The sequence below is a fragment of the Pseudophryne corroboree genome, chromosome 5 (genome assembly GCF_028390025.1).
Source record: "Pseudophryne corroboree isolate aPseCor3 chromosome 5, aPseCor3.hap2, whole genome shotgun sequence".
NCBI classification, from domain to species: Eukaryota; Metazoa; Chordata; class Amphibia; order Anura; family Myobatrachidae; genus Pseudophryne; species Pseudophryne corroboree.
In genome coordinates, this window is record NC_086448.1 from 635603101 (window position 1) to 635618923 (window position 15823).

At 45.9% G+C, this 15823-nt stretch overlaps 1 protein-coding gene across 2 annotated transcripts in view; it reads left to right on the top strand.

Annotated features, from left to right (window-relative positions):
• The window catches only part of OSBPL1A (oxysterol binding protein like 1A), a 537997-nt gene that overhangs the window by 263956 nt on the left and 258218 nt on the right, over nucleotides 1-15823 (top strand). For both annotated transcript variants that reach the window (XM_063923609.1, XM_063923608.1), the window contains one exon: nucleotides 9303-9384. In XM_063923609.1, the coding sequence (XP_063779679.1) occupies nucleotides 9303-9384 (82 nt within the window). The remainder of the gene's footprint in view (nucleotides 1-9302; nucleotides 9385-15823) is intronic.

Below are 15823 nucleotides of genomic sequence, written 5' to 3' on the forward strand. Positions count from 1 at the left end.
AAAATCTTTCCGGTATCGATATACCTTAGGAAATAGGATTACTAGAGTTGGAGAGGTATCACCAGGATACTGTGCACATATCGTACAAACCGATACGTGCATTAGGCAGATGGAAGAATTAGGGTCAGGAGATTTCACCTGGAAGGTTTGTAACATGGTCATGTCCTTCTCCGTCCCATATGTTCTCCCCGATGATGCATATTTCATATGCGGGAGAAAGGCGTACAAGTGGCTTGCCCCAAACTCTGAAGGATTGTGTTATATTGGAAAAGTATTGCCCGAAGTGATGACTGTTACACATGACAAAATGAAGGACATACATCGTGGTGCCCAAGCTCCTTATACTCACACTCATTACGAGCACCGAGTTGAAAGACAACTGTCAGAAAGGTTAGAGCATCCGGCCTCTGATCTTATCCATGAATCCACCGGGATTCAGGTTCTGGTAGCGTTAGATTTCACTCGCACCGCTCGAGGTGTGATGAATTATAGATACATTTCCGCACTCGCCAATTTGTTAGATAATATCACTGAAATGTATGATGACACGTTTAGATACACTGGAAGAGAACTTCAAGCTTATAAAACAGAACTAGTTCAGCATAGGATGGTTCTTAATTATCTTACAGCAGTAACAGGCGGATATTGTGTTACATTGGCAACACAGTACGGCATAAAGTGTTGCACGTATATCACAAATAGCACCGAGGATCCGGTAGAGGTCATAGACCAAAAGATGGACGATATTCTCCAACTAAAGTGGGAATTTCGTCGAAAACACAATCTCACCCTTGCTGCTGTAGGTAATGAGCTGACTGGTTGGGTGTCATGGTTGAACCCGCGAAATTGGTTCTCCGGTTTAGGAGACTGGGCTCAAGGAGTCATAATGGATGTTGGAAAGTTTCTACTATGTATCTTGGGTGTCGTTATATCGATTGGATTGATATTTAGATGCGGGCAGGCTTTAATGAGGTGCAAACAAAGTACAAAAGTGATGAGCTTGAGGAGTGAGGAAACTGTAATTAACCTGGATTTGATTTATGACCCAATGATAGAAACCAGAATGTGATGAAAATGCGATTATACGGTCCGTTTCTTTCACCTGTTTTTCTGCTTTTCTCAAAGATACAAAGACCCCCTTGGACGAGGAAGCTGACGAGACGAGATGTATACAGACAACGGATTGACCAAAGAAGAAGATTTGACAACTTTAAATATGGACACTTGATGAACTTTGCCATGGATCCCCAGTTTCCCTAGTATTTTTAAACTCACGCTAGCCCACCATTTTTGTAAATCTGATGGCACTGACAAAGCTTGTTGCTCATGCCTAAGGAGCAAAACAGCGCAAAGAAGACGACTCTCAACAGATACCGAAAACAACTTCGACGACAGATGTACATTTCCCTGACATAGAATATCATTGCATTTTTCGTAAGTGTTCTTTATCTTCATCTCTACAACCCTCAGGTAACGACACACATAGACGATAGGGAATACAGGCACAGATATCAGCAACCACATACCTCCCCCATTCATGTATCATCAACTAAAATGTGCTCCCCATTTTGTTCAAAATCCGAAATGAGCTCGGTAAAGTTTGACAGCCCATCCACAGACCTGTGCCACAGGATAAGAAGGAATTCAAATGTATACTTCGCAATACCTCGAAGCTTGATTTACAACACGTACGGCACGATGATACATGACCCCCCAAACATGGATTCATACACACATGCTTCTGCTTTCTCACTAGGTCATACCCTCTTCACACCTTCTCCTCTCTCCTCCCCTACCCAACCATGGAAATCAATTAACCCCTGACTTACATTTTTCTCCTTAAATGTTTTGTGGCAGTTATTATTGACTGCCAAAGGGTGGACTGTCAAAGTCAGAAAAATGTCTCAATGCACGTTGCCATATTTGCACCGCACACTGGTCCGCGCTGCGCGTGCATGCGCTCTCCCGTGGATGCGCATACCCGCAATAACGTGCACTCGCAGGCGCGGTATGCGTATTTACGGTAGAGCTTATGTAGTCGTAGCGTGCGACTCATTCGTTACAAATGTTCACAATTAATGTAGTTTATAGATCATGGTCCCTTTGATAGATTCTGAAAGTTTGGTTAAAATACAATGTCCCAGAGCTGAGGAATCCCTCTTTATATCGTACAAAGGGTCTAACAGGAATCATACAGCAGTGTTTGGTACCCATCGGAAGAGTATTTAATTAGCAATATTCCGGTGTTGGTTTGGAGCGTATTAATCGCTCGTGCGAATAGTTATGGACATAAGAAGTTTATGTCCATTTCTATTATTTACACATACTCAGGTATGCGGCGGGAAACCCAGTTTCCCACCCACCTGAGCTGTTGGAAATCGTCACAGCCCACCTGTATGAATCACCCTATGACCTTTTGTTATGATACAGGGCCGAATTCCTTCGGCCAATGGACAATGGGATTGTAGGACCAGGAGATTGCATTGTGTGTGGGGCATAAATAGGCAGGCCGACCACATCCAGCTCTCACTCTCTCATCAACGGTTATCTGCTGATAGCCGGGAGCTGGATATCGAGGCGCAGGCGATCATACCCTTTATGCGTAAGTTTCTCTCCGTAATCATTGTCTTTCTGTGAGCCAATTTCTCTCTCTCTCTCTCCATCTCTCTCTCTCTTCTTTACTCTTATATCTCTCATAGTATTATAGCATTGTATTGTATAGCATTCAGGTTAGTATAGTATTGTCTTTTTGTATTTATTGTTTAGTTCTGTGGTTAGGAAGTCTCTGTTATATTGTAGTGTATCATTTGTACTGTTATCCCCTTTTACAAGTATATTAGATATAATACAGTTAATAGGCCTTGGAACCTAAACCAGTATCTGTGTATTTTCTATAGTGTTAAGTGTTCACTTGAGCGTCGGTGACGCACAAGCAGCTTTGTAGATAGTCAGGTTACACAAGGTTGCACTCACACCCTGTACTCACATTAAGGTATTCAGTGTATTTCATTGGTATAAGGTTTTATCATAAAGGTATAGTGTTGTGAGCGTCTGCATCGCTGGTGACCTCCTCGTGGTCTCGAGCGTAAGCTACGCCATAGCGAATCATTACCCTAGACATAACCAATAACGTGTCCTGTGATCACTGGGCCGTGAGCGAACGTGACGCTTGAGCGTCTCGCCTACGGCTGAGCGATCGTTACGCAACTAGCGTACCATTACGGTACTTCTTCAGTAAACAGCGTACAGTGTTCTTAGCTTCATAAAGGGTTGTTTATACGACAAAGGAATTTAGCATTGTCAATATACATCCAGTTCTTACTGTGCAGTGTTATATCTATTGACTACATAGCTATATAAGCTGGTCCAGTGCAGTATTATTGTTAGTAATAACCTCTACATTGTACAACTGTGACTATATGTGTGTGCATTAGCTTGCTGAGTGGTTTCCATTTCGTGTCTCTCACTCAACTTGCTATTCTGTATTCTGTAACTTGAGGGGGCTTGGCGCGTCAGGTTTTATATAGGATTTTCACAAGATATACTTTAATATGTATTTTTCTCTGTGATTTTAGTCACCATATCTCTATTATATCTCTGCTGCCAATTGAACTGTTACCTGATACTGCAAGTTATATCATGTCTGCTTCTGAAGGTAACGGTTCTGGGGCGGAACACACTGCAGGTGTTGCTGAAGCCACAGATCCATATGAGGAGAATATAGCAGCTGTGGGCTCTGGTTCTGGGGGCTCCTTGCCCCCCAGTGGGACTGTGGCAACGGAGGTACATAATGACCCACCGTGGGCTGCTTTTTCCACGCTTCTGCATACGCTAGTTAATAAACTACCACCCCCTATGGGACCCCCTATGCCGGTGCAACAGTATGTGGTCCCTGCAGCTAACCCGCCGTGGGCGGACAATTTATCTGCTCAATTGAAGAAGTAGAACCAGTCCCTGACTACTAAAAAGTCTGACCCTCGCTCACCCAAGCCCAAGGGGTCCTCTAAGCGAGATCTTATCTCCTCACAATCCACTGCTGTCACTGACACCTCGTCTGATGAAGATGGCACTTACACTGACCCCACAGATTCTGACACAGATACTGCTGATGGGGAGGGTAGTTCACATGTGGATGTTCCTGATCTTTTGGAGGCTATTAAGTTGATTTTACAGATTACGGATGATCCCGAGCCATCCGTCCCTCCTAAGAAACCAGATAGGTTCAAGCGTCAGAAGGTGGTTACTAGTGGACATACGTCAGGAACCCTGGGGAAACCCGGGTAAGAAGTTTGTGCCTCCAAAAGAAGATGCTGGCTCGCTATCCCCTCGCGCCAGAACTGTCTAAAAATTGGGAAACTCCTCCTCCACTAGACTCACATGTGGCTAGGATGGTGGTTTCCTCAGCTCTACCTGTCACTACCGTCACGTCTCTAAAAGAGCCTACGGATAAACGTGTGGAGGGTTGTCTGAAAGCGATTTACACCCTCACGGGTGCTGCACAAAGGCCCACTATTGCAGCAACATGGGCTGCAGAGGCTATTGAAGCATGGGCTTTGGAGTTAGAAGCTGAAATCTCTTCTGACCATGCTAGACAATGCTTGACAATGCTTGTCATATATTGTCACAGCTTCTCACTATATTAAAGAGGCGGTTTCTGATGCCGGTATCCTAGCAGCCAAGGCCTCTACTACATCAGTCCTGGCTCGCCGGATATTGTGGCTGAGATCCTGGTCTGTGGATCTGGACTCTAGAAAAACCCTGGAGGTACTCCCTTTCAAGGGAGATATTCTGTTTGGGGAGGACTTAAATAAGATTGTGGCTGACTTGGCTACTGCCAAAACTGTCTGCCAAGTACCGCTCCTTCTGTGTCGAAGGCTAAAGGTACTTCCCTTCGCCCCTTTCGTCCTTCAGGTAAAGCAAAAGGTCAGGCGTACAACAAGCAGGCCCGCACTTCCAAACCTGGTAAGCCAAAGCCCAAAAGAGCCTGGGCGGCCCGTCAGCCAGCTTCCCAGACCAATAAGCCAGCCGCATGACGGGGCTGGCCTCCCCCTGTGGGATCCCAGGGTGGGGGGCTGGCTTCTAGGGTATACCCAGGAATGGTTGAAGACCACTTCAGATGCCTGGGTACGGGAAGTCGTCACTCGAGGTTACGCCATAGCCTTCAAAAACCGACCCCCTCATCGATTTTGCCAGACAGACAAAGGTAAACACTCTCTACATTCGGTGGTACAGACCCTCCTGGTTACAGGAGTCGTAGTACAGGTGCCTCTTGCGCAGAGGGGCCGGGGGTACTATTCTCTGCTGTTTCTAGTCCCGAAACCGAATGGGTCCTCCCGGCCCATTCTCAACCTCAAGGTATTGAACAGGTTTGTGAAAGTTTCCAAGTTCCATATGGAAACCCTTTGCTCTATAGTTCTGGCATTGGAACCTGGGGTCTACATGGTCTCCCTAGGCATACAGGCTGCTTACCTGCATATTTCTATAGCAGCGTCACATCAGCAATACCTGAGGTTTGCGATTGGCAACCTCCATTACCAGTTTCGGACGTTACCTTTTGGTTTAACTACGGCTCCGCGAGTCTTCACCAAAGTTATGGCGGTGTTGACGGTGGTACTCCGCCGTCAAGGGGTCAGGATACTGCCGTATCTGGACGACTTGTTAATCCTGGCAAATTCCCCAGAACTTCTTCTGCGTCATCTGGATATGACTGTCCGGTTTCTACAAGCCCACGGGTGGCTTATCAACTGGAATAAATCCTTCCTGGTCCCAGCTGAGAGCATGGTGCACCTGGGAGCGCTATTGGACACTCACAACCAGAGGTTGTTCTTGTCTCAGGGGAAAGTCCTGAAGCTTCAGGACAGGATTAGTTGCTTCCTTTCTCATCCACAAGTGTCGATACATTCGGCGATGCAGGTGCTGGGCCTCATGGTGTCAGCATTCGACATGGTGGAGTATGCTTAATTCCATTCTCGCCCCCTCCAGAGGCTGATTCTAGCCAAGTGGGACGGCCTGCCTCACCGGATCAGGTCTCACATGATCTCATTGACTCCGGAGGTCCGTCTGTCGCTTCTCTGGTGGCTCCAGGACCGACAATTGTGCAGGGCCGTCCCTTCTGGATATCCAACTGGTTCCTGTTGACGACAGATGTCAGTCTAAGAGGTTGGGGCGCGGTGCTGGAGCAACACTCCCTTCAGGGTCGGTGGACCAAGGAGGAATCCCTCCTCTCGATCAACATTCTGGAATTGCGGGCGGTCTTCAATGCGTTGAACCTGGCCCAGCATTTAATTCAGAACCGTCCTGTTCAAGTACAGTCGGACAACGCCACCACAGTGGCTTACATAAATCATCAAGGCGGCACTCGAAGCCGTTTGGCAATGAAGGAAGTCTCACGGATTCTACATTGGGCGGAACGCCATATCAGCAATATTTATTCCGGGAGTCCTGAATTGGGAAGCGGACTTTCTCAGTCGTCAGGACGTACATGCCGGCGAGTGGGGCCTCCATCTAGAAGTGTTTAAACTCCTAGTGGAAAAGTGGGGCCTTCCAGACGTAGATCTGATGGCGTCTTGACACAATCACAAGGTTCCTCAAGCAGCATTCATGGATGCGCTGGCGGTGCCGTGGAGGTTTCGGCTGCCGTACGTGTTCCCTCCGGTGTCACTCCTGCCCAGGGTAATTCGGAAGTTCAAGCAAGAAAAAGGAAATCTGCTTCTTATAGCTCCAGCGTGGCCCAGACGGCACTGGTTCTCAGACCTGCAAGGCCTATCGTCAGAGCGTCCAATTCTTCTTCCATAACGCCCAGACCTCCTCGTTCAGGGCCCCTGTGTCTACCAGGACCTAACCCGGCTGTCTTTGACGGCATGGCTCTTGAAGCTTCCGTCTTGAGGGCTAAAGGGTTTTCTGAGGCGGTCATTCAAACTATGTTGCGGGCCCGGAAACCGGCTTCGGCTCGGATTTACTATAGGGTCTGGTATTCTTACTTTGTTTGGTGCGCATCTAACGATTATGACTCTTCCAAGTTTAGTATAGCCAAGTTGTTGGCTTTTCTTCAGCAGGGCCTGGACTTAGGCCTGCGTCTGGCCTCCCTCAAGGTTCAAATATCTGCCTTGTCGGTGTGGTTTCAGAGAAAAATTGCGACCTTACCTAATGTGCAAACCTAATGCCTCTATCGACCTTCAGTGGTCGACCTAATGACTGTGGACCTAAGTTGTGTCGACCCAACGACCCATACCCGTGTTGAGATGCGGGGGGGAGAGAGGTGAAGCAATGTGGAGGGTTAAGATATGCTGAGAAAGTAAAGGTGCATACACATGGTGTGATGTATTCTTGCGATTTTGACTATTTAGTCGGATCGGAATCGCAAGAAAAAATAGACTGTGCAGGCAAGGCAATTTTGACTATATTGTGTACAAAGTATAGTCAAAAACAGCCATAGTCAAAATCGCACATAGCCAAAATCGCAAGCTCTGGGGAAGTTCAAGGGAAATCGCTTAGCCAAAATCGAGCATAGACAATATCTCACCGTGTGTATGCACCTTAAAGGACAAAGGCAAAACGACATTGGCACTCAAGTATTGAGTTGCTATAAACATATAGCTTATTTAGCAGTTACCAAATAAACTTTTGTTTTTTAATATCAACTGACTACTTGAAGACCAATGCTTTTTTCGTTTGTCCACTGTTTGATTTACATCTGTATTGTACAAAGTACCCACCTCTTGCAGCAAATATATATATGACCCAGCATATGCCACACCACCCAAACTTGCACTAGCAGACCTTTTTCTAAGACTGGGGATCTCAATTTCAACTGCAACTGTGTGAACAATATTTGCATGAAATCGCTATAGGAAAAATTGCCAGCTGGCGTGCGACATTGACGCTGTCTCCCACTCAGAATCGGCCCCATAGTACCAAATATGTGCATGAAACAAAATATGTCCTACGTGTATACATTTATACTTGTGCCCCACAATAGCAGGGTGATGCTTCTTTACTGTGTCTGTACGTGTGAAAGTTGCTTTACACTATTTGTACATAGTACACACACACTACAAGATGAACACTCAGCTCTAAATGGCTCATGTTTCTCTCCCACCAGCTGTCACTTACATCTCCCCTATGTAACTCTTTACACCAGGGGTGGGGAACCTCAGGCCCGCGGGCCGTATAAGCCACTTGATCCGGCCAGGCTCACCTAACCGAGGGAGATGCCGGGCGCCCGCTGAGATTTTGTGACTAGCGTGTGCCCGGCTTCTTTCCCTCAGCAGCAGCCGGAGGCAGGAGCTCACTTCTGAGCTCCGGCTTCCGGCTCTGGCAGTGTGCGGCTGTGCGGTGGTATGGGAGAGATGTCATGACGTCTCTCCCATAGTTCTGAGGAGTGTGCAGCCAGGCAGAGTGCAACGGTCCGGAAGCAGGAGCAGGGCCGGTGTGTATTGTGTGTGGTTCCCCCCCCCCCCTTTTAATGTGTGTGTGTGTGTGTGTGTGTGTGTGTGTGTGTGTGTGTAAGCAGCGCTACTAGGGGGCATAGCTAATGGGGCATAACCACTGACTGGGGGCATATCTAATTGGGCATAACTTACTGGGAGCATAACTACTGACTGGGAGCATAACTACTGACTGGGGGCATAAGTACTGACTTTGGGCATATCTACTGGGGCATAACTACTGGAGGCAGGCTAATTTTTAAGTTGATAATTTTTGTATGGCCCCCGAAGGATTTTATAAATATTCAAATGGCCCTTGGTAGAAAAAAGGTTCCCCACCCCTGCTTTACACTGATGTCCACTCTGCATGTGATGCGGTGGTGATGGTTGTAGTGCATGCAATACATTTTCTAGAGACACACTTTTCCTACAGTCCCATCAAAGTACTGGTAGATAAACTGTAGCAGAGCCTATTCAATGAAAATGCCACCAAGGTACTTCTATTTGCATTGTTCCTCTAGGTTCCTTGGGGTTTTTATTTTCCTTTTCTTTCTTGAAAAAACATAAAAGGTGGACTTAGACTTTTTAAAGTTGGATTACAGGGACAAATAAATGTAAATGCACTGGGTATTCATAGATCTGTTTACGGAAGACAGAATCTATATTGCGCCAAAGGTAACTGATTTATTATATACAATTGCAGCATGGGGAATAATGGTCATTGTTTCACTGGTTAGATTTCATTACTATTATAAAAGAATAAATCTGCAGGATATTCCCCACTCACAAGCTTGTGCTGCCAATGACATGCAGGCTGAAAAAGTATTTCATTTGGTTCAATGATTCTGATTAGCTTTCTCCGCTCTATATCAACAGAACGCTCAGCTTGGACACCAGCGATTGGATAAAGAAATCTCCGAATTTCTTAGTGCTTTAAAAACTTTCAAGGGCTCAGCAGGTAAACTATTGGCAATTGTTAAAGGTTTAAAAGGAACTGCTTTGTATTTGTGTTCATTGCATAACATAGTTCACATTCATATAAAGTGTACAGTATAGCATAAACTTGGTAAAATAAGTATTTGCTTGTAATCAGTAGTAAGTTTAGTATGTTACTTAGGGCAGTGACACACTGGCATTTTCAGAACCAGGCATTTACATTATTGGACACAATTACAGTACCTGGTCATTCTGCCTGCTTAAAGCAGTGTAAATGCTGATGTACTAAGCCTTAGAGAGTGAGAAAGTGGAGAGAGATAAAGTACCACACAATCACCCTAGCAGTGATGAGTTCTAAATCCTGAGGGCAGCATTTACAGAGCTTATGAATGCCAGTGTGAAAGTAACTTGATATAGTGCCTTTTGCTCTTCCCAGGCAGAAGGAATAAATAGATGCTAGCCCTTTTGTGACCAATAAACAGTAGGCAGAGGGGTGTAGTTCATTACGTCGACATACATTGGGTCGACCACGTTTGGTCGACATGCATTAGGTCAACATGATCAATAGGTCAACAATGGTCATTGGGTCGACATAGAAAAAGGTCTACGTGAGTTTTTTTTTACTTTTTTTGGTATCCGTTTCTTAGAAAAGTGACGGGGAACCCCGATTGGTGCACCGTAACCCCTCGCATTGCCCGGGCAATTGTAGTCCACGTGGATCGTTAAGTATGAAAAGGTCACAAAATGAAAAACATTGTGAAAAACTCACGTCGACGTAGTACATGTCGACCTAGTGATCATGTCGACCAAATGTGGTTGACCCAATGTATGTCGACCTAACTCATGTCGACCTAATGACCGCCATCCTAGGCAGAGACAGTCAGTACCAGCGTGCACCAATGAAACTAAAGCATAAACCAAGTGGTATTGATTGACAAGCGGTATTTTATAGACTAGTAGTGCTTACAGTGTACCGCTATTAGTAATGAGACGCCATGCTAAATATACTAGAACCATTTCATCAAACTTTCCTATATTCTGCTTACTTTCTCAGGAATAGGAATTAGATTACAGATACTCTACATACCATTTTGTGCCTCTCCCCAAAATTACAATTATTTAAGTTCTGAGCTCTAAAGTTTTCTGAGTATTTACACTATTAGAGTGCCTCCTCTTTATGTACCCTACTGCTTCCATACTGGGGGCACATATACTAAATGTCACCTTTTAAAAGCCACCAATGATCAGTCGTTTTGAAATGGCAAATGGTAACTCAGGCTTGTTTAGCATTAATTACTATTGCCGTTTTAAAAAACATATGTCAAGTCCACAGATCGTCTGTGACTTAGAAAAAAGTGTTAACTACTAGAATAATTCAAAATATAATACCTGCAAGGTAGAGACATATGTAAATTATCCTGGCTAATATATACTGTATACCATATTTTTAAATAATTAAACATGAAGAGAATGCATGCAGCAAATTTCGTAAGGTCTGTCTGTCTGTCTATCTATCATAATATAATATATGTATGTTTGTTTGTTTGTGTGTATGTATAATAATAGTAAGAGTAAATTCTGAGTACCATGTACAGTGAGTGCTGTGGTACTTATTGGTTATCCTTGCATAAACAATAAAAGAGAATGAGGATTTATGCCAACGTGTACAGTAGATTGAGAGGTGTGGTATTAAAAAGAGCAGATGCTAGAATTATAACTTGCAGTGTGAATGAGTGATTTGAGATGGTGATACTGTTAATTTCTGAAGATGAAATGATATTGAGTATTTTAGGACAGAGACCTGGAGATTATGGGGTATATGCAATTAGCGGCGAATCGCGGCAATTTTTCGCCCGTTTTTTAATTCGACACAATTCGACCGGCGAATTCCGGCAAGTGGGTGCCGAAATTTACCATATTCAATAAAAAACGGATTCGACAGTCCCGCTGTCGAAAAACGGGCGATTTGACGGATTTTGATCCGATTTTTAAAAAACGAGAAAAAACGGTAAAAAGCCCGAAAAAAAATTGCGTGGGGTCCCCCCTCCAAAGCATAACCAGCCTTGGGCTCTTCGAGCCGGTCCTGGTTCTAAAAATCCGGGGGGGAAAATGACAGGGGATCCCCCGTATTTTTAAAACCAGCACCGGGCTCTGCGCCTGGTGCAAAAATACGGGGGACAAAAAGCGTAGGGGTCCCCCGTATTTTTTACACCAGCATCGGGCTCCACTAGCTGGACAGATAATGCCACAGCCGGGGGTCACTTATATACAGCGCCCTGCGGCCGTGGCATTAAATATCCAACTAGTCACCCCTGGCCGGAGTACCCTGGGGGAGTGGGGACCCCTTCAATCTAAGGGGTCCCCCCCCCAGCCACCCAAGGGCCAGGGGTGAAGCCCGAGGCTGTCTCCCCCCCATCCAATGGCTGCGGATGGGGGGCTGATAGCCTTGAGAAATTTGAAAGAATATTGTTTTTTTTTCAGTAGTACTACAAGTACCAGCATGCGGGAGAAAAACGGGCCCGCTGGTACCTGTAGTTCTACTGGAAAAAAAATACCCAAATAAAAACAGGAGACACACACCGTGAAAGTAAAACTTTATTTCATACATGCCGACACATACATACTTACCTATGTTGACCCGCCGACTGCCACGCCCCCCTCGTCACTGAAGAATCCGGGGTACCTGTGAAAAAAATTATACTCACCTCAATCCAGTGTCCGGATCTTTTAAAATAATCCTCGTACTTGGCAAAAAAAAAAAACGAACACCCGAATCAAACGGACTGAAAGGGGTCCCATGTTTCCCCGAATGCAGAGACCCCCCCGTGACTGCTGTCACAGAAAGGTCTCTTCAGCCAATCAGCGAGCGCAACGTCCTTGCACTCTGCTGATTGGCTGTATGCGCGTCTGAGCTGTCAGACAGCGCATCGCAAAGCCTCTCCATTATATTCAATGGTGGGAACTTTGCGTCAGCGGTGAGGTCACCCGCGGTCAGCGGCTGACCGCGGGTAACCCCACCGCTACCCGCAAAGTTCCCACCATTGAAACTAATGGAGGGAGCTGTGCGATGCACTGTCTGACAGCAGACGCGCATACAGCCAATCAGGTGAGTACCACGAAGTAGCGCTTCCTGATTGGCTGAAGGGACCTTCTGTGACAGCAGTCACGTGGGGTCCCGGCATTCGTGGAAAGGGGTCCCATGTGTAAACATGGGACCCCTTTCAGTCCGTTTGGTCCGGGTGTTCGTTTTGTTGTTTTGCCAAGTACGAGGATTATAATCTTATTATAATCTGGACACTGGATTGAAAGTGAGTATAATTTTATTCACAGGTACACGTGGATTCTACTTGGACAAGTGGACAGAGGTCGGCGTGTGAACATAGGTAAGTATGTGTGTGTCGACATGTGTTTTACTATCACGGTGTGCGTGTCCTGTTTTTATTTGGGTATTTTTTTTCCAGTAGAACTACAGGTACCAGCGGGCCCGTTTTTCTCCCGCATGCTGGTACTTGTGGTTCTCCAAGTACTAGCTTGCGGGGGAGGCTTGCTGGGACTTGTAGTACTACTGGAAAAAACAATATTCTTTCAAATTTCTCAAGCCCCCCATCCGCAGCCCTTGGATGGGGGGTAACAGCCTCGGGCTTCACCCCTGGCCCTTGGGTGGCTGGGGGGGACGACCCCTTGATTAAAGGGGTCCCCACTCCCCCAGGGTACCCCGGCCAGGGGTGACTAGTTGGGTATTTAATGCCACGGCCGCAGGGCGCTGTATAAAAGTGACCCCCGGCTGTGGCATTATCTGTCCAGCTAGTGGAGCCCGATGCTGGTGTAAAAAATACGGGGGACCCCTACGCTTTTTGTCCCCCGTATTTTTGCACCAGCACCAGGCGCAGAGCCCGGTGCTGGTTTTAAAAATACGGGGGATCCCCTGTCATTTCCCCCCCCGGATTTTTAGAACCAGGACAGGCTCGAAGAGCCCGAGGCTGGTTATGCTTTGGAGGGGGACCCTACGCCATTTTTTTTTCGGGATTTTACCATTCCATTTAAAAAAAAAAAAAAAACATTTTTAAAAATATATAAATAATACTTGTTCCTCCAAAATAGACAAACCAATTACCTAATCCCTTCTAATATAAATAGATATGCTATTACCAATAAAAAAAACACCAAAAAAAACATGTTTTAAATTTTTTTTTATTAGATTCCCCCACCAAAGTGTGGCGGATTGAAAATGACGAATTTACTGTCTAAAGGCACCGTTGTCGAATTTCCAAACTTCAATTGAATATACTTTTTGGCGAATTGCTGCATTTGTACCATTGCAGAAATGTCGAATTTGACAAATGTCGAATTTCAAAAAGTCGAATTTTGAAAGTCCGTTTTTTTGACGGAAAGTACTGAATTGCATGGTCGATTTTTTTTTTTTTTTGTTGGCGAAAGTCCCGTTTTTCGACAATTTCGGGAATTCGACCGCAATTGCATATACCCCTAAGTGGCTTATCTTTTAAATCATGTTTCTTTAGCATCCATAAGGGATATTAGGGAATTAGTACAATGGGGTATAGACGGGGTCCAAAGGAGCCGGTGCACTTTCAATTTCTTCAACTGGGTGTGCTGGCTCCTCCCACTCTATGTCCCCCCTACCACAGGCAGTTTAGAAAAATGTGCCCTCAGGAGAGGATGCACACTCTGGAGCTACAGAGAGTTTTCTTCCGTTTATTTTAAAACTTTTTCTCTTGCGTCCTAGAGGATACTGGGAATCCATTTAGTACCATGGGGTATAGATGGGTCCACTAGGAGCCTTGGGCACTTTCAGAATTTGATAGTGTGAGCTGGCTCCTCCCTCTTTGCCCCTCCTACCAGACTCAGTTTAGAAAATGTGCCTGGAGGAGCCGGTCACGTCGCTGGAAGCTCCTGAACAGTTTTCTGCATTTATTTTATCTGTTTGTTATTTTCAGGCAGGACTGGAGGATGGCACTAGTCTGCCTGCTTCGTGGGACTTAGGGGGGGGGACTGCACAACCTCTTGAAGGGTTAATGGTCCCGTTCCCCGCTGACCGGACATTAGCTCCTGAGGGAACTATTTGCACGCCCCACCACGGCAAGCGTACATTCCCGCAGCATGCCGCCACCCCTAACAGAACCAGAAGATAGAAGAGTGGTGAGTACTAATCCGGCGTCCCGGTTAGCGGGTCGCCGGCCATTATGGTGTCATGAGCGTACAGAGACGCACTGCTTCTACGGGGGGCGGAGGAGTCTCGGGACTCAGTACACAGTGCAGACGCACCGCTTCTGAGGGAGTGAACTGAGTCTAAGTGCAATACGGGTGTACATAGTACCCAGACTGGCATTATAGACTTAAAAGGCGACTGACTCCATTTTAAGCACTAAAAATTACTTCAGCCAGTATAAAAAAGCGGAAAGACCATGCGCCATTGACGGGTGGGGCTTCACTAGGAGCGGATCCAGCAGCTCACCAGGCCATTTTCCCTCTGCAGTGGACACAGACGCTGACTGACAGGGACGCGCAGCTCCTCCGGAGAGACTCCAGATTACCACAACGCTACCAGGAGGTCATAGCAGGAAGGGAGTGCTTACTAGTGTACTAAGTCCCCAATCTGGGTACTTAGTCTGCGACCCGTCTAAACTTGGCATTAGCAAAAAGGGCGCTGTGTGCTGGCTCCAGGCTATCTCTGTGTCTCTCTCTTGAAGGGCTTTTGTGGGTTAATTGTGCATTTAACCTTTTCCTGTGTGTGTGCTGTCACTGTCACAGTATGTCAGACAAAGAGTGTGTTTCATGTAAGGCACAGTGTTCCTCTTCTCCAAAGGATTCACTACAGTATACTCAGTACAGTGGCGTAACTAGAAATTCTCCTCCCCCAAGCCAAAACATTCTCTGAGTTTATGAACCAAGACTCTCTACTGAAACCAGTATCTCAGTTCCCTGCCATTTGTCCACAAAAACGTCCTTTGGCTCATATCCGGCTGTCTGACGGGTCAGACATGGAGGAGGGGGAGGTGGACTCAGAGGTAGGGGAGGCTACTCTGTCACAGGGAATAGAGGCTCTCATAAAAGCTATCAGAGACATTCTGCATATCCCTGATAAGGTAACAGAGGAAACTGATGAGTCTTATTTTAATATAAAAAAGAAATCCTCAGCCACTTTTCCTGTGTCAAAGGAACTAAATACCCTGTTTGAAGACCCGTGGGTTAATCCTGATAGGAAATTTCAAATCCCTAAAAGGTTTATATCATCTTTTCCTTTTCCTCCTGAGGATAGGAAAAAATGGGAAAATCCACCGATAGTGAATGCATCAGTATCCAGGCTGTCACGGAAAATTGTACTGCCTGTCCCTGGTGCAGCTTCCCTAAAAGACACGGTTGACCGTAGAATTGAGAATACACTCAAATCTTTGTATACAGCTGCTGGGGTGGCCCAGAGACCCACTATAGCATCTGGGTGG